At 39.5% G+C, this 18584-nt stretch overlaps 1 protein-coding gene across 4 annotated transcripts in view; it reads left to right on the forward strand.

Annotated features, from left to right (window-relative positions):
- Window positions 1–18584, forward strand: part of SH3GL2 (SH3 domain containing GRB2 like 2, endophilin A1) — a 323593-nt gene that overhangs the window by 169738 nt on the left and 135271 nt on the right. For all 4 annotated transcript variants that reach the window (XR_006196039.1, XR_006196040.1, XM_042913791.1 and 1 more), the window contains exons 2-3: window positions 2707–2775; window positions 12168–12240. Coding sequence is in view for 2 of the 4 variants with exons in the window: in XM_042913790.1 (XP_042769724.1) it covers window positions 2707–2775; window positions 12168–12240 (142 nt within the window). In the remaining 2 variants the exon portion in view is untranslated. The remainder of the gene's footprint in view (window positions 1–2706; window positions 2776–12167; window positions 12241–18584) is intronic.

The raw sequence follows: 18584 nt of genomic DNA on the forward strand, positions 1-18584 counted from the left end.
TTTGATAAGGGCCGTATTTTATTCCCCAGAGACGATCAGAATGTGATTAACCCAGGATTACCAGGATTTGCTAATGTTACCATAAATGGAGACATTTTTGGCTATTTTTTGGTGACAATTTTGTAAATAAAAATTAAATGTCTCATTCACAGGTCATAGGAGGATCTGTTTTTGACCAAAATGGGATGTTGGGATATAGTGAGTTCCTTGACATTGGAGAAAGGTAGAACTGAGAGTTGGTTGAGGGCTATGCAGTATATATTTTTTGATTTTGTAGGAGTTTGACTAGAGTTTCCCAGCCCAAATTTAACTGAAAACTATGTAATTTAAGAATAATAAGACACAAGAGGGGCTAAATGTGAGCTAAAACTGTCATCTCTGAACAAAGTGAAAGGGAGTAAACCTATAAAAATCACAGTAAAAATTTGTTTGCTGATAGAAAAAATTTGATTATTAATAACCTGTCAGGCCTTTCTATTTCCTAATTTTCTAGAACTTAATTCCAAACATTCAGGTCAAGTCACTGGCACTTGGATCCCACTAGAAAGTTGTAAACTGAATTCTGGGACCTCCCTACCCCCATTTCTGGCTTGTTAAAAATCTTTTAAGAAAGCAGGCAAAGAAGTTGACTTCTTTCCCAGATCACAGGCTTTTGATTAGGTGGTGTTGATGCTAGGCAAATCCTAGATCTGTATGGACTGCTGAAATAATTGATAACTAGTATCGTTTAGGACACAGGTTAAGTGAGGGTTGATGTCAAGGACCCAGGGTTAAGGCAGTGAATCTAATGGAACTTCAGGCAGGGAAGGCCAGCACCATGGACAGCTCCCCCAAACCAGGCTGGGGATGCAAAGGAGTCTACGGTTTAGCTTGGAAAAAATGCATTCAGGTCCTTGTTCCACTTCTTCCTAGCTAACAATCTGTACCATGGATAGGAAATTTAACTTATGCAACCCTCAGTTTTCTCATCTGTGACATGGGAATAATATGTGATCTACATAGTTCTTGTGATGCACGTATTAGATGACAAATTGCAAGTGAAAGTAGGTGTCAGCTATACAGATGAAAGATATTAATATTGTTTTTATTAACCTTACACTTTTAATAATCGACCTTTATTTACCTACGGTTGTATTATGTTAATGAAAATTGCTGGATTCTTCTCAAGATTTCACACTACAGTTAAAAAAAAAAAACAACAACTGGGGAAACCAGGATACTATAAGCAGGTATATACTTCATTGGTGAGAGAAGGGAACTAGAATTTACCATCTGTCTTGTAGGTTCAGACATAAGTTCTTATACTTGATACACTATTTAATTTTCATAACAACTCTTTCATAACAAAAGAGTAGAGGAGTCTGTCCATGCCATGGCCATTCATCACAACACATTCCTTCTGTTACTTATGCTGGGGTGAAATGGGTGGCATCTGGTATGCAGGTCCTGAGTGGTGATAGAATTCGTACTTTCAGTTTCTCCAATAGTAGTCTCTTCTAGAGGTTTTCCTGATAGCAGAAAGCAGGAGTGAAGGAAAGAGAGAGAGACAGAGAGAGAGAGAGAGAAAGAAAGAAAGAAAGAAAGGAATACACTAAAGCCCCCAGCAAGGGGATATCGGGGCTTCCATTGCCAGGAGACAGAGCTATATATCCAAGGACTCCTTTAGAAGGAGATAAACCAAACTTACAAGATGACCCAGGTTGTCCTGAGATTGTTGTAGGTCTGGCCTTGGTGGTGGCCTTCTCTGCAGAGACCTTCAATCCAGCGGTTATTAAAGAAAATAAAAATTCATACTTCAGTATCTGTGTGTGATAACTTTAATACAGTGACGTCTTTGTAAAAAGCATCTAACTACCTTTATAATTAGAATATGTTAAGAGCAACAGAAGTCTCGAGTCATTAGCATTTAATATTCCTGCCTTTGATGAAACTAAGGTATTTTTCTTGTGATCCATTCATAAATTTTTATTAGATTTAATTTAAATCTTTATTTCAGAACAAAATAGGATATTTAACTTTTTAATAAACATGAATTCTACATATGGAAAATGCCCATTTGAATGCATAAATTAATGAATATAAAATGTATAATAATGGGAATTGATTGGGTAGCAAAGAAATACCCTTAACTTCTTTCTATAAGGTTTATCTCATGTTTATAAGGATATAGACAGCTACAGGAAGCTTTATAAGATTAGTATTCAAGCCCTTTCATCTGAAGATCAGCTGGGCTGATTTTTTTTTCTTACCAGTTTGATAGATGCTTGTGATTATCTGTTCAATAACCCATGGAGAAATAGATGGAAGAAGTAGCAATTTTCTACCTAGGTAGCATTTTAGATCCATTATCAGAGGGAAATGATGATTGTATGATGCTGTTGTCCCTCAGAACTTTCAAAAGGCAAATGTTAGTGATTAGGTAGTTATATAATGATGTATATAATAAAGAACACTGGAGTTGAAAGCAGAAGAAATAAGTTCAAATTCTTGTTTCAATACCTACTGGGTGCCTGGTCTTTGGCAAATTGTTTAAACCTTCTGAGCCACAGTTTCCTCCTATGAAAATAGGACTGTCCCCCATGTCAGAGAATGGCTGTAGGAAAAATAATATTAGATGATGTTTGTGGAAGTGCTTGAAACTGTTAACACACATTTTGAAAAGAAACTTTATTTATAATAATTCTCCTTTTTGCTTGTTTTCTTTAGAAAGTGAGTGAGAAGGTTGGAGGAGCTGAAGGAACCAAGCTGGACGATGACTTCAAAGAGATGGAGCGGGTGAGTCTTGACCCTTAGAGCTCCCTTTAACATAAAATTGTCTAGCATACTGAGAGGGGAAGGGCTCTCCTCTGGTACCTGAAAATGCATCTTGTTATTGTAAAATATACTCTCCTTTTAGTGTATATTTTAAAACAGAAGACGCAAAGTATCCTCTCTTCCCTTTGTACTGAGAACAAAGCTTCAGCAAAGGTGAAATGTCAAAATGTACTTTCCTGGTGGATTTTATCATTAATTTTCCAAATAGGACAACATGAAGTTGTGCTTGAATGGGGGGTGGGGTGTGAAGAAAATAGGGGAAGGTGGAAAATGGTGTCCTGAGTGTCTGGGAGAGTTTGAGTCACTGCCTGGCCTTGGTGGACCTCTGGGCAGGGCCATGTGGTGGCAGCAGGTGTGGTGGACAGTACGCATGAAGGGACCTGTGGGCTTGGCCATGGTGCCCTTGAACTGCTTGACCCACAAGTCAGTTTATTGCTCTGAGTCTCTTATTTTTGTGTAAATGTAAAATGAGAATACTAATCCCTAGTTGGGGGACTTGTGTTAAGGATGAAAAATAAAGTAAATCATTTAGTGTTCTGCCTAAAAGCTGATTCTCATCAGGTGAGGGTGGAAGTGGCAAACAGAATAGCCCATTTCGTTTCTCTTGTAACATCGCTGTATTTTCTCTTTGAGACGGTTCATAGCAAGTGATAATCTAGGCTTATGGTGAAGAGTGTGTGTTGCGTGTTGCAAAGAATTGTTTCTGGTGTTCAACTGATGGGTAAAGGATCTGGCAATACAAACCCTGTACTTGAACAGAGAGGATGTCAAAAGCCTATAGTACCTGGAAAACTGCATTTTTACTTAGGTCACATCAGTTCCAGTAGGCTGCCTCAGTTTTGCCATTTGTGGTCTTTGTGTGAAGAGCCAAACGAAGAAAGTTGCTTAGGTGCTTTGTACTTTGTCTTTTTCAGTTCTTTCTTTTGAGTTCATTGATGAATTCAGCAAATTCTTATTTTGTGCTTCTATCAGGCAAGCATGTAGGATACAGCAGTGAACAGAATGAGCACGAATTATTAGAAATTAATGTTTCTATAAAAGAAACAGCAAGTAAGAGAGAACAGGACCCATTTGAGTTTCTGGAAGAAAAAAAATGAGTTGCCAAGGGAGAGGGGTCTTATGAGATGAGATTGTGTAGTGTTAATGTAACTGATCATTCTGGCCGAGTTCTTGAGACAGATCTCACTGATAGCACAGGTACCCACTAGAGAGGAGATTTAATACAAGAGTCGTGAGGCCCAACCAGAAGTCTGGGAGTCCAGCCTCTTACACCTAATACCTGATAGCTATTTGCCCCCACTGGGGCAATTAAAATCTGCATTGATCCTTATTTCTCATCTCTGGACAGTTCTCAGTACTGCCCGATGAACCAAAGCTAATACTCTCTGGTGTTCATAGTTCTGGAAATGGTATTCTACCCCTTTGTTTTCTACAGCATCTGAGAACAGATACTGATACATTTGCCTAGAATGACTGGATTCCTCTATTCCCTGTAATATTGGGGTTCCTCACACCTCATAAGAAGCTGCCCTGTGGGTCTGTTAATTTGCACCAGCTTCTGTCTCCAGCCATTATTTCTTAATCCCCCCCTTCCTTATCCTTTGATTCGTCCCTCTCCCCTCAGGAGAGAATTTATAACATCCTCCCTGGTGCCATGTTGTTAATGACAGATTAGTCAGGCATTGAGGAATTCAGAACCAAGGAGTCAGAATTTGAGTTGAGCTTTCAGCGTCTGCCAGGACTAAAGATAATAAGTTAGGTAGCTCATTGACTAAGCTAAGACAAACTTTCCATTTTTTAAATGGAACTAAAAAGAACAGGAAATTTAGAGAATAGAGTAGAATTTATCACTGAGCAACTAATTAAGCCTTTGAATCCATGCCCATCTTGCAAACTAATTGAAATGAAAGAAGATCTTGTAAGTATTTTCCTTCAGGCAAAGACTCAAAGGCATCTCTGGGCTCAAAGGTAAGGTTTATTTCTCCTATTTCCTAGAAAATAATTAGTTTCTGAAGCTTTTGTCTCAAAAAAGATATTCCTGGTGGGGGGGAAAAACTTTTGCTGATTATTTGAGGAACACACCTTTGGTTTTATATTTGGGTTTATCTCTAAGTAAATTGAGAGATTTACATTTCAGAGCAGTGTGGAAGTTAGTTTATTTCATTTTACCACACATATTTGTTTGTCTTACCTATGGCACTGTGCACATTTTACACTCTACCTATGCTCAATTTGCATTAAAGGTAAAGATTTCTGTGATAACTGGAAAGCACATGCCTTGGATTTGGAATCTCAAATCTTTTCTCTCCTGTTAATTTATTAATGACTCACAAAAATATTTTAGCTCGGCATTCCCAAGCCTACAGAAGAATCACCTATCCACAGTCAGTTTTCTGATCATCAGGCATTTTGGGTAAAGAGACCTTTGTTCAGATGCATTCTCAGAGATGCAATTAGGCAACAAAATGAAATAAATTAGAGGTTTGCATCAAGCAGCACTAGTTGGAAAGAGAAGTGGGTATTCCTAGATGTTGTTTCTCTAATCAGCCACCCCAGCCACTCTCCTGCCAAGATGCAATAAAATCACACTTGGGTCTCTTAGCACTCACGGCTCCCAGAGCTGATTGGGTGGAACCCTGCAACTCTGTTATCTCTGCAGGACCCCTGCCTATAGCCACTTCTTTCCTCCCCTTAAATACCTTGCCTAGAATTGTTTATGTTTTAGTTTTAAATGGTATCTGTTGCTTACAAGATATGTTAAATACAGACTAAAGTTCTTACTGTGGTATAGGCATCTTGTAGATATGTTTATTGAGAAGCTGCAGATTTTTTGTCAAGAGGAAGTTCTAGAATTTGAGGATCTGTAATTCCTTCTTAAATCTCCATCTGTTGCTGCAGTGATACTGTGGTTTCGTAGGTGTGTGTGCGTGTGTGTGGTTATATTCATTAATTCATATGGTATATCCGTAAATGCGTCCTCCTTGTACAAAGTGTTGTGCTGGGCATCAGGAATACAAAGATGATTAAGGCACAGTTCTTGCCATCAAGGGACTTCCAGTTTTGATGGAAGAAATGTGGCTTACAGGACATGGTGCTTGGCACCCTGTGGAGATTCCCATGGAAGACCTAGCTCAGGTTGGTTAGATTGGTGGAAGCTTCCTAGAGCAGAGGGTGCCTGAGCTAAATGCTACAATTTTCTCTTGCCCTGCATATAGGAGGAGTGTAGTGTCCCTTTTCGCAGCATGAAAAGTATCTTGGGAAATCTCTTTTCTTGAAACCAGAAGAGGTCATATGGTTGGAAATGTGGTTGTATACCACTTCAGTGAGAATGGAACTCTTAAGGGCTGCCTCCAATTTTAAGACAAGCAGGAGGTTGGAGAAGAATGGGAAGAAAGCCGTTCCATGTGAAAGTGTGAAAGAGTGGGTTGTTGGCAGAGTGGGATGTGGGGAAAAGTCAGAAATGAATGTCCATGGTCATCATCTTCATACACTTAATTAGTCATTGGGTGGAGGGGGGTTGTTACAGCTTTCTATCCAACTCCAAGTGGTAGAAATAGAATTAATGAGTAGGAACTGTGAAGAGATAGAGTCAGGCTCAATGTATGAAAGAACTTCTGGTTCTCAGAGCTGCTTAAAAAAAGGAAGCCATGGCTATAACTGAATTCCCCATCCTTGTCCATGTTTAAGCAGAGGCTAAAATCACCTTGTGAAGTGGTGTGAAGCACACTAGTCATCATCTCTTGAGTATTGTGGCAAGTAATTTGGAACTAATAACGGCACATTTAAATAATACCACTGGATTGAACTCTGGCGATTTATCTCAAATGAAGAAGGAAGGAGTAGAGTCTGGGCCAGCACACTCAGAGTAAAACATATGTGAGCACACCCTTTGGAGTCTGTCATGACTGTGAATGTATTTTTCATGGACGTGGTGGTAAAACAGAAGGTGTGGATGACTGTACTAAGACCCTCACTCACTGGTATACTTGTAAGATGGGTAAGAGCCCCAGACAAGATGAGGTCTAAAAACAGCTTTCTGGTGATCCTGAAATTCAGGGAAGTCAAGGTTCTTGTCAGCTGTGTGTTTACAATATACTTCCATGCTGATACTCATTAAAGGTAATGCCTGTGAAGATTAGCAAAAAAATACGTTGGGGAAATCTCAGCCTAATGCCTTGTTTATTTTTGTTTTTCAACACACTATTAATCAGGCTTTCCAAATACCAGATAACTGCTAGAAAGCAGAGCAATTTGGGAACAGGTACATTAATTCTTCTGAGCCAGTAGGGAACTATTAAAACATCCTTATTGGGCCAGCCTGTATCTTACTGCCAGACAAACTTTCCCAGGGTACTGATTCCATTATGTCTCTGTGACTTGCTTAATTAGGTGTCTCATTCAGGGTTCTCATTAAGTGGGTACGTGTGCATTCTTAAAAGGTTCATTTTCTTAACTTCAGTGATAGAAAAATTAAGATTTTCAAAAGATTTAGTGTTCATATGGCATGTAACTGTGAGTTACGCCATGTCCGAGTGGATGCTTAATTCATCTGTTTATTATTGATCACCAAACCTACACACTGTCCTGCTCTGTTTTAAGATCTTTTAATTTTTTTTCTTAAACTCTGCTCCTGCCTCCCTGTGACAGCATCTGGGATGATGGAGTATCTGACAGTATAAAGTCATATCATTAATTCTTTTTTTGCCCCACAAAGAATGCTGTATAGTCCGTGTGTGTTGCCAGCTAAGTTCAGGATGCAATGTCTACTTTTTCTCTAGTGGAAAAGGTAATATTCAGATGCCTCAGAACAAAATCATATTCTAGTCAATGTGGTACCTTTTGATTCTGTTGTGTCTTATCTCTAGAGGCTGGGGAAGCTGATGAAATGTTCAGCATCCATAGATTCACTGTGGCACACATTGGTGAAAATAGAACCTTAGCAAGGGATTGGCAGACTTCTTCTGTAAGCATATTAGGCTTTGTGGGTCAGAGAGCTTCTGTAGCCTCTGTTGAAACTTCTCATCTCCACTATTGAAGAGCAAAAGCAATTATTGATGGTGCCTAAAAGGAATGAGCATAGCTGTGTTCCAATCAAATTTATTTAAAGACACTGAAATTTGAATTTCATGTCATTATTATGTGCAATGAAATAGTAGTCTCCTTTTGAATTTTCCCAATCATTTAAAAATATAAAAACAGCTAGTGACCCAGATTTGGCCCACTGGCCATAGTTTGCCAACTCTTGCTTTTCTTGATGAAGAAAAATGTTACAGTGAGTACAGCAGGTTAAGAGAGCTATTTTTCTCGCTACCCAAAGTTGTAAATCACAAGACTAGATCGTGGAGGGAGAACCTTCTGATTCTAAAGTATGAGCATTGCTAAAATCCTGGTATTGAGAAAATTGAGGAAAAATGACCAGAAGAATATATCTCTATGCTTTTACCTTCAGAAAAAAACTTACATTGAGTTTTTATGTCCTGAAAACATGCCTATTTTTATACATATTTAGTTTCACCTCTAAACAGCCTTCCCTAATGACTCCCTACCACCATCCAGACAAAGTTAGTTAAAGAAATGCTCAGGAGCTCACAGGAATGGAAGTTGTAATTTAGGATGCATCAAAACTTTTTTTCAGGTAATTGAAAAATTTGGGGGTTGAGGAAATCTTTAACTGTATAAGTTCAGAGCTAAACTGTTGTCCTCAAATGAGAATGAGCCCTTGAAAGGTATGATAAATTACTTAAGTGGAAGTCTTAGTACATATTAATTATATTGGGCCTATTAATAAGAGAATATGTGCTTGGACAAATCCAGTTTAAGTATACATATAGCTTCCTAGCAAGTACCTAATAAGTCATACTCAAGGTTCTCACAGAGTACTGACCCCTCAGCCTTTCTATGACCACCAAAACACAGCATAGTTTATCAGAAAGACTCTGAGACATTCTTAGCAATGACACAAATGGAAAGAAGCTAGAATTTGGTCAGCCTCCTACCTGCAGATGGCCATTAGTCTGTTTAGTTCCTCCGTCAGTCTTTCTTAGAAAATCTCTGATCCATGACCTTTGAACTACTTTTCTTCCCGTCATAGCTATAATGGGTCTGTGACCTCAGATAGTTTATTTCCGTTCTCCGAGTTCAGACTTGCACATTTAAAACATCAAGGCTTTGGATTAGATGCTCTTGTAGTCTCTGTTCTTTATCAAGTGACATCTGTCAGAGTAAAATCAAGAGCAAGAGCTAGTGAATGAATTTGCTGATAAGCTGTTCTCTGAGATATTTCTTGTGAACGCTGTATATAAGTAAATATATTGGATGAAGTTGTTTTCAGAAGTGGATTTCAAGTGAATTTTGTTTTATGATCTGATCAAATGGGTTTGGCTAGAGCTTGTTTTATGGTGATATATAGCTTAGGTAACTAAAAGTGTTGAAGGAATCTGCCTTGTGGGGCAGAAAAAGTCTATAACGATCTCAGGGTGGCATGGACTCCTTCGTGGAAGTTCCCTGTCAAACCACAGGGAACACTGGATAGTTTTTATTCCTACTTCCCTTTGAAGATTGATTTCCACACTGGGAACCAAACTTAATACTCGAATATTGGCATCGCTGTTCTGTGTCTCCCCTGAGACCACTGGCATTTGCCAAGCTAGTGGCTCTATTAATAGAGCCTGAGTAGTTGAGCTGTGTATTTAAAGAGCCCAGAAGGGAAAGGGGGTTCCATACCCCAAATCAGAACCATTTTTCACACCTTCCTTGCTGACCACTCTGTGGACCACTCCAAATATGCACTTCTGGTATCCAGCCTCTGTAGAGAAGCCTGTGTAACTCAGGGCTTGTAGCCAAACAGCTCAGTGTCGGAGAGCCTCCCTTTTGCAGATGCCCAGGGTAGAATAGTTCTTGTGAATGAAGTTTCCACAGACTTTGATGACTTAAAAAAAACAACACCACCAAAAAACCCCCCAGAAGACGGGATGGCAGGTGTTTCCCTCCTGCTCCTGTGTTGTTGGCCACTACTAGATCCCCAGCCCCATCTGGGGGATGTTATAAAGAGGCTTGCAGCTCTGACTTGTGCTCTTCCTTCATTTGGGAGATGTTTCTGTTCCTTGTCCTTCTATGGGGAGCTTATTCTTGCAAAAAGTTACAGTGTGGTACTTAAGAACACTATCTCTAGAGCCATAGTTGGGTAAGTTTGTTAACCTCTCTGTATCTATTTCACAGGGTTTCTTAGAATTAAATTGTAAAGGTATTTAAAATTCTTAGAATGATTTCTGACAAGTAGAAAATGCTTTATGATGATGCTGGGCATAATTATGATTGAGGGCAGATATGGGGGAAAGTTAGAGGTGGTTAGCATCCTAGTAGCAGATGACTTCAGAATATCAAATGGTCAGTTCCTCTGGTTCACTCTCTTAGACACCTTGAACTTTAGAATTGTTTCCTCCCATCATAGCCACACAGGATCTTTGGATACACGTTTGACATCCAATTCCCTTATCCCTATCATGTAGTCTTTAGGAGATCTGCGTTTTCCTCCTGTCATGAATGTAACCTGGACTTTTAGCATGTTTGTTGTGCACACAACCCTTAATTCACTTCCATGACATTGAGTACACAGTGGTTGATTGGTATTCTGCTAATACTGCCAGTACTTCCACATATGGCCATGCAAATCCTGTACTGCACAACTCCAGGGAACCCCTGCCCGCTGTAGTACTAAACACTACTTGGTACATGGTCACACTTAAGGCATATTACTAACTCAAGTCAACTGGAAGGACATGGTACATGTCCTATGAGACAGGCATCTCTGAAATAGGAGTGCTTCTTGAGGTAATTTTATCCCATGATAACCCCACAAGAAAAGTGTTCTCCTCTGTTAATTACAATAATAGGAAACTCCTTACACACACAACAATATGACTGCCATAGAATAGGAAATTATTAAGTATTGAAAAACCAAACTGAAAGATAAAATCTTCTGATGGTTTATGGTTTGGTTTCTGATTATGAAAGATACTTAACCCATCCATAAAAGGCTGATTTTATATGTAGGTGTATAGTATGTTACTCAAAAATTTCTTGGAATTGAGAGAGGAGCTCTTGAACTCCAGTTAAAACATAACAGTAAAATCCCCGTGGGCTTAATTGATATCTGCAATTCTACCATCAAAAATTTCTTTCACGCCTATCTATATCATTTATCCCACACACGTACCTTGAATAGGAGGATGCATTTGTTTTTGTCAGTAATGTACCCTGTAGAGTGAGTGAGTGGACCACCCATGTTGATAAGGAAAGCATTTTATGGGGAAATGTGGAGTGGATCCACACAGACTCTTCATGTAGGGAGGAGGGCCCAACAGAGGACATGCTGACCTGCTGAATGCAAATGCTGACCATTCAAAATTTTGCAGATACAGACTGTAGGATTGGGATTTTTATTTGGAATGAACCAAAAATTCAAGGATTGATTAGAAGTGTTTGCTCAAAAGTTTTATATACTTAGGATATCCTCAGAAGTTAAATAAAAATGTTCTATCTCGTACTTGAATAAACAGAGTTGATACTGCATTTTTCTTTCTTTCAGCCCCCAAACCTGTCACCATGCCTGGCCTACTGTAGACATCCCATAAATGCCTCTGGAACAAAATATGATTCATGATCTCCACCTTTTCTTTTTCTTTCTTTCTTTTTTTTTTTTTTTTTACCTTTTTAACTTTTATTTACATTTATTTTATACTGAATTGATTATTGGGCCATATGTGTTTGTTTCTTTAGTTTTTTTCCCTGAGGGGTGTGTGTGTGTGTGTGTGTGTGTGTGTGTGTGTGTGTGTGTGTGTGTGTACACACACCTGTGCGCATGCAACGTCCTCTTCTGGTTTAGGAATAGTTTGCTCTTTTTAGTAAGAATTATCTCACTGCAGCAGAGTGAGCTCATGTAGGGGTTAATCTGACTATGAGCTCTATAAAGTGAATATAAAGATTTGATTTGCATGATTTTTGGGGGGTTTCTGGGTCAAGTTAAGAGTAGACCATTTTCAGAGACGACCTCAGGCCGCTTAGGGGAAGAGGAAGCCATCTCCACCTTATTTTGCCAGAAGATAGTGAAGTATATTTTGAAACAAATTTTAGGAAATTCCAGATTCCTCTTTGAATAAACAGGGTTTCCACATCTTGATGGAGCTGAGCTGAATGCAAAGCCATTCTTCCTACTGGAGCATCTCCAGCCCCTCACTGTCCACTGCAGGACTGGTTCTGTTGCTGCACCAGTGGTTGTAGATCTACTCAAGCAAGAGCTAAGGTGCTAAAGTGAATAATTCTTGTGACTTAGAATATTTATTTTCTTATTTCAGAAAGTGGATGTCACCAGCAGGGCTGTGATGGAAATAATGACTAAAACAATTGAATACCTTCAACCCAATCCAGGTAAGGTACCACTTTATATATTCAGGGTATCCCTCCAGGTAACTTGTAGTTTCTCTTTAATAGACATTTAAGTTTGGTGTGCTTCTACTTTCTCAGCCCACCTTTCTGGAGGGCTTGGTATATGGCACTTTGAGGAGGGAGGACTTTTTAAGGCTCACACTGAGGTAACTGAAGGAGTCTGTCATATTTTATCTGACTCTAGGATATTTAGCAAATGGTATAGCATGGACAGCTTGGAAGCCACATCATGTCAGGGTAGCCACAAGCTGTTAGTAACCAGACTTTAATTTGCAAGGGATGGTAAGAAAAAAACGGGATAATTTTAAGATATGATACAGCTATTCCTATAAGGTGTGAAAGAGTAAAAATTTTTTGTGAAATACAGAGGGTTTCTTTCATACAGCATCACTAAAGTTTTTGGAGGGTTGTTCCTAATTCCAGTTCTTCTCCCAGTACATTGCAGGTCAGCATTTGTTTCTGCTAACTTGTTACACTCTCAGAGAAGGAAGTTTTAATAGAGATAATGGATCGACCCCTTGAAAAGAGAACCAGGCAGAACAGGGCAGTGTCTATAGGCACAAGGTATAACAAAGCAAAACAGCCACTGTCATCGACCTCCTCACTACTCTTCCTGACATCAGTTCCTAACTTAGAACTGATAGAAGCTTGAAGCAAGGCTGGATGTATTTATGTGAAAAGTATGAATATTTAGAAAACTGCTGCTTTCTTTTGGGACTAGTTTCTTTGGGAGCTTCAGGCTGGGAGGCTGGTGTATTTGGTGGTCCTAGGGAAGATGGTCTAGATACTGTGTCAGCCCTAGTGTGTTTGGATACAGAGCATTGGTGGGCAAGAGATGAAAAAAGGAGGTGTGGGGTAAGAGTGGGCAAGTGCAATAGTAAGTGCTGACCATCTCTACTGCCTCCTGAGCTCTCATTCAACCTTTATTTACCTGTGACAGCACAGCTGCTGTTTCAAAAGATGAACACATTCTTGATTTTTTTTTTCTTCTTAAAATACATCAGAGATGGGAATATACACGGAAGGGAAATACAGAAGGAAATACAGTATCCTGTAGGGTCAAGGAATTTAACTGATTGCGAACCAAATGGTTAGCAAATAAGGCAAAGAATAGCAAAAAATGAAGTTTCTAAGTTTTACCAGAGCCTTCTTTATGACCATTATATTCTGCAGAGATGCAAGGATCTCTCAGATGTTCATTTATGCCATACTATTCCTATCACAACCGTGACAGGTCAGGATCTGAAGAGAGCTGGGTGCTCCACCTGCCTCACCATAAGGGATCAGTGCATAAGGGCAAGAAGTTTGTGTCTTCATCTTGGCACAGAACTTTTGAAGTACTCTCTGATCTCCTGGGATTTACACATGACTTGTGCTGGTAACTCAGTGTGGTGCTAAGATAATGATAGGGTAAGGGAGGGAGAATATACTGTTTATTGCGCATTAATGCATTTGTAAGACAGTGCTAATTATTTACACTGTCAACTCTACAAGTGACCATTTTTTTCTGATTGTAAAAATAAAGCACTGGTGAACAATTCATAGTTATGGAAAAGAGACTAAAAATCCATTGTAACATAAATCTGTAGTGTAAGCCCATCAGTGTTCCTGAGTATAATGGAACTCTGTTGTAGGTGGGTATAGTGTGTTGAATGGTATGCTCCCTCAAAATTCAAGGCCACCCAGAATCTCAGAATATAAGCCTATTTGAAAATAAGGTCTTTTCATATGTTACTTAGTGATCTTGAGATGAACTCATTCTGGAGTCAGAGTGGGCCCTACATAAAATGACTCGTGTCTTTATAAGAAGAGAAAACACAGAGACATGGGAAAGAAAGCCAATGTGAAGTGGAGGCCGAGATTGGAGTGGTGTGGCCACAAACCAAGGAATTCCAGGAGCCACCAGAAGGTGGAAGAGGCAAGGAAAGGATTCTCCCAGAGAGCCTGGGAGGTGTCCTGCAGACACCTTGATTTCAGGCTTCTGGCCTCTTGAACCGTGAGAGAGTCAATTCAGTGTGTTAACTCACACAGTGTGTGGCAAGTTGTTATGCTAGCCCTAGAAAACTAATACAGTAGGCTAGCCTTATTTTCTGCAGGAAAAAACAAGGGCCCAAGAATTTAAGAAACTTTCCCAAAGTCGCACACTTAGAAGAGGATGGAGGCGGAATTGGAACCCAGGTCAGAGTGAGTACAATAGAAATTCAGAAAGGAGACAAATTATGGGATTGAGACTCATTTTAATAAAAAAGATTACAGGAAGAAGTAATGGGAAAGATAAGGATTTTTAAAAATGACATTTTTAGTAAAATGTTGAATGTGCTGATTAACTGTCAACATGTTTTATGGCCATTTGAAATTTGAATACACATTTGGCACCAAGAAGAACAATGAAGGCCATCACCGGAAAATCCCAGTTTGGTTTTAGAAAAGGAGTTATTGGGATGCCTGGGTGGCTCAGTCAGATAAGCATTGAACTCTTGATTTCTGCTCAGGTCATGAGCTCATGGTTGAGGAGTTTAAGCGTCTCTTCAGGCTCTGTGCTGACAGTGTGGAACCTGCTTGGGATTCTATGTCTCAACCGCCCCCCCCCCGCCCCTAACCCCACTAACTTGTGTGCTTGCTCGCTCTCTCTCTCTCTCTCTCAAAAATAAACTTAAAAAAAAAAAAGCAGTTATATATGGGCAGGCCACCGAAGTGTCACCTAGAGGAGTTGAGAACAAAACACAATTTCATATAGTTATTCTATAGAATTTAGACAATCTGTATTTAATTGTTCTATGATAGATATGATTTACTTCCTCCCTGAATCTCTCACCCTAAGAGCAGACACTTGGCTGAAGCACTTTTGAAAAGTACATTAGTTCGCTATTCAAGTGTCCTTGACAAAGGTATGTAGCACTCTAGCAAACACGCAGGCACCCAGTCATTAGGTACAGAAGAGCAGAGAGAATATTCTCAACTCATATGGTTTGGTAAATACTTTGACCACTCAGCCTCTCAATGATCCTAGGAGCTGGGTCAACCAATATGTATCACTAGAGGCTGGTCCTGAATAAGCAAGATCGAGCTTGGGTCAGGGCAGAGACTGATGACAACCAACAGATTTACATGGACAGGCTGGTAGATTCAGTGGAAATTCATGCTTTGAAGGTACTTTGAGAATATCTTCCATTAGATTAATATTCTGAGATATGTTCTAGCTTTCAGATCTTGTGGGTTGTGGAGCATACACATCTTTAATATTTGTAAAACCCAGTTCGTATTGAAATGATGACCAAAGAGAGTTTGATTAATTTTCATGAATCTATAAATTTGCTCTACACTGTGTTTGCCCATATCCACTCTTACCCATTTCTGGAGTGAGATTTTTAAAAGGTACTTGCGATCACATAATTATTTTGCATAAAACCCTTCAATGGGTTTTCATTGCTTTTAGGACTAAGTTTAAAATTTCTAACTTGACTTAAAGGTCCCTCCCTGCATGGTCAGTTTGCCCTTTCCCCTCCACCTTGCAGGTAAATAGTACCCTCAGATCGAGGATAAAGGTCATTTAAAAGCCTTCCTTGACCCCTGGACTAGTTAGGTTCCCTTGTCAACTTCCCTGTCACGATTCCACCTGCTTTTCCCTGGTGGCACATGCCATACTTACTGTAGACATGTGTGATGTGTGTACTTTTGTTTGTCTTCCTCTGTAAGGGCAGGACTGTGCCTGTCTTATCTCCACATCCCCAGCCCCCAGCTCAGTTCCAGACAGCAGTGGCACTAGGGTATTTGAACAAATAAATGATGAAACACAGTTGACAATCATTGGCTAATGTGATAAAAGTGCTGTAATATAAAGAGAAGGAAAAGCTCTTCCTTTTCCCTCAACCATCGGCTCTACCTGTGTTACTAACACTTAGCAGATGCATTTATTTTTATGCAAAGGCCAACTTTAGATGCATTAGGGGTAGAAACAGGACCAAGATTGGGCCCCTGCCCTCTGATACTTCACAGCCTAATAGCATAAGATACATACACCCTGAGGAGAGCAGTCTAGAGGGCTTCACAGATAATTCCTTCTGGAAATCCCAGCTAACTGATGCAGTTAGAAAGGGTGAAAGGGGTCATAGGTCTGCAGGTCTTCCTGCAGTGTTTTACCACGGATTGTGAAATATTCTGAAAGGAACAGCGTAAACCAATACAAATTTGCGAGGCTGCTTAGGTAAGAAATAATTCGAACATGAAAAGTACTGCAGCAGTTGTGAGCCCTTATATTCTTATGGCATCTAAGAGCAAAATCATTGGAGAATACAGATCAGTTTTCCTATATGAGTAGTCTAATGCCTTGTGGAGAAAAAAGTACTAAATCAGCATTGTCAAAAATAAGATGCAAGCCACATGTGCAATTCTGAATTGTCTAGTAGCCACGTTAAATAACCCAACATACCCAAAATTTAACAAATATTTAAACTATTGACAAATTTTATATTTTTTTGTTCTTGTGCTAAGTTTTGAAATTCGGTGTATATTTCATATGTACAACACATCTCAGTTTGGACTAGTTACATTTCAAATGATCAATAGCCTCATGTGGCCAGTGGTTCCCATAATGGACAGCTCTAGATAATTTACCATTCAAGCTATTCATTCTATTTTGATGTATGTTTGATACTTAGCTCCTTGGCTTATGTACATTGGTGGTTATGTTTTCAATAAGAGAAATGGACTCTGGATTTTAGACCAGGATATCTTTAATTTTTTTTAACCTTCTGCAAATGTGTTACATGGCACTATACTGGAGATCTTCCCCTGAAATAGAATGAGAGACACGGCCAGATTTGGCTGTGTTTCCTTCCCAGCCTTAGCTTAGTGATGGTGACAGAGGCTTTTTCAGTTTGCACTAAGAAGTTGTTCTGACCCTGAGAAGTTGCATAATCCTATGCAAACTTCCAAGATGCATAGATAAAAAGCAGTTTGAACATGAAGAACGCTGTGCACAGTCAAGGTTTGGTTCTCTACAGAAATGCTCTTCCCTTGAAGGCCTACATGGTTTAGCTTTCTCCAGCATGCCTCACATTGGGGTGTTAAATCGGGGTCATTTGGTGTCTGTTCAGAATTTTTTAGTAATAATTTTAAATCTCATTTGAGGAATATTGCCTGTGGAAGTAAAAGTTAGCTATATTAATTTTAAATATCTCATTAATTCCTGGAAAGATATTACACCAAGACTGTTATACTTCTTTCCCACAGGCTCCTTCCAAAGATGAAAACACACTGATTATAAGATATTTGGTGACAGTGGACTGAAAATCAATACATATATTGTTTGACATCTATGTATTCAAATTTGTGGCTCCACAACATACTGAAATTGCTGTGCTTCTTGGAGGGCAGGTCCTGAGTTGTATTCATCTTGTTTTGCAGGGCTCTTAGCATTGTGCCTGGTTCATTGTTTGCCCTCAATATGTCTTCCGATTAGACGCACAAATAAATGTATCTATTTTTATCTTAAAGAATGAGGGATAATATGTACTGAGCCTGGTAACCAGAGCATTTCCTTTTCTAGGTCCTGACACTGAAAAGTAATGGAAATGCATAAAGGACAAATTACAAAAGTAATTGTCAGGAAAATATTGCCAAACTTGAAAGGAGTAGGATCTTTCAAGGGTGGAAAACAAGCTGGGTGATAGGTGGTATAATTCATACACTGTTTGTACTGAAAAGGCTAGAGGGTTTTCCTAGTTTCGCTGCATCTTTGGGAAAAATATTGAAAATTAATAGGTTCCTAATATATTTGAGGCACCTTAAATAATTTTTAAGTCAGGTGGCACTGGTAGATGAATGATCTTCATTTTCTGTGTCTCTAAGGGTTGCTAAAGCCAGACCTTATTTAAAATATACTTAATCATAACAGATATTAGGCATTTAAAATATGCATATATATAGAAAATTAAGCTAATGGAGTCTCAGTTTAATAGCCCTGAACGTTTTGAGGTGAGCCTGCGCGCCCTGCCTGTTGAGCGTCCGCGGTGTTGAAGGCCTGCCGAGTTACTGGCGCCTCGCCGCGGTTCTTCAGCCGCGGGCCCAATCTGAGAGAGAGCGCCTCAGGCAGACGCAGAGCTGAGGCGGGAACCCTGGTGTTTTGTGGAGAGTGACTTATTTTTCTGAGGAAATGGGAAGTGTGCTGTTGCCATGCGCTAACCTATTATTTTACCACCAAGATGCCCTTGGCACAGTCATCTACTCACTAGTGGACCACCCATCATCAACTGGGCCTCAGTCTCCTTTGATATGATCCCTGCTCATTTAGACATCTTTACCTGCTGTTTCTGGGACTGTCCTGA

This window comes from Panthera leo, chromosome D4 (genome assembly GCF_018350215.1).
Source record: "Panthera leo isolate Ple1 chromosome D4, P.leo_Ple1_pat1.1, whole genome shotgun sequence".
In the NCBI taxonomy this organism is placed as follows: Eukaryota; Metazoa; Chordata; class Mammalia; order Carnivora; family Felidae; genus Panthera; species Panthera leo.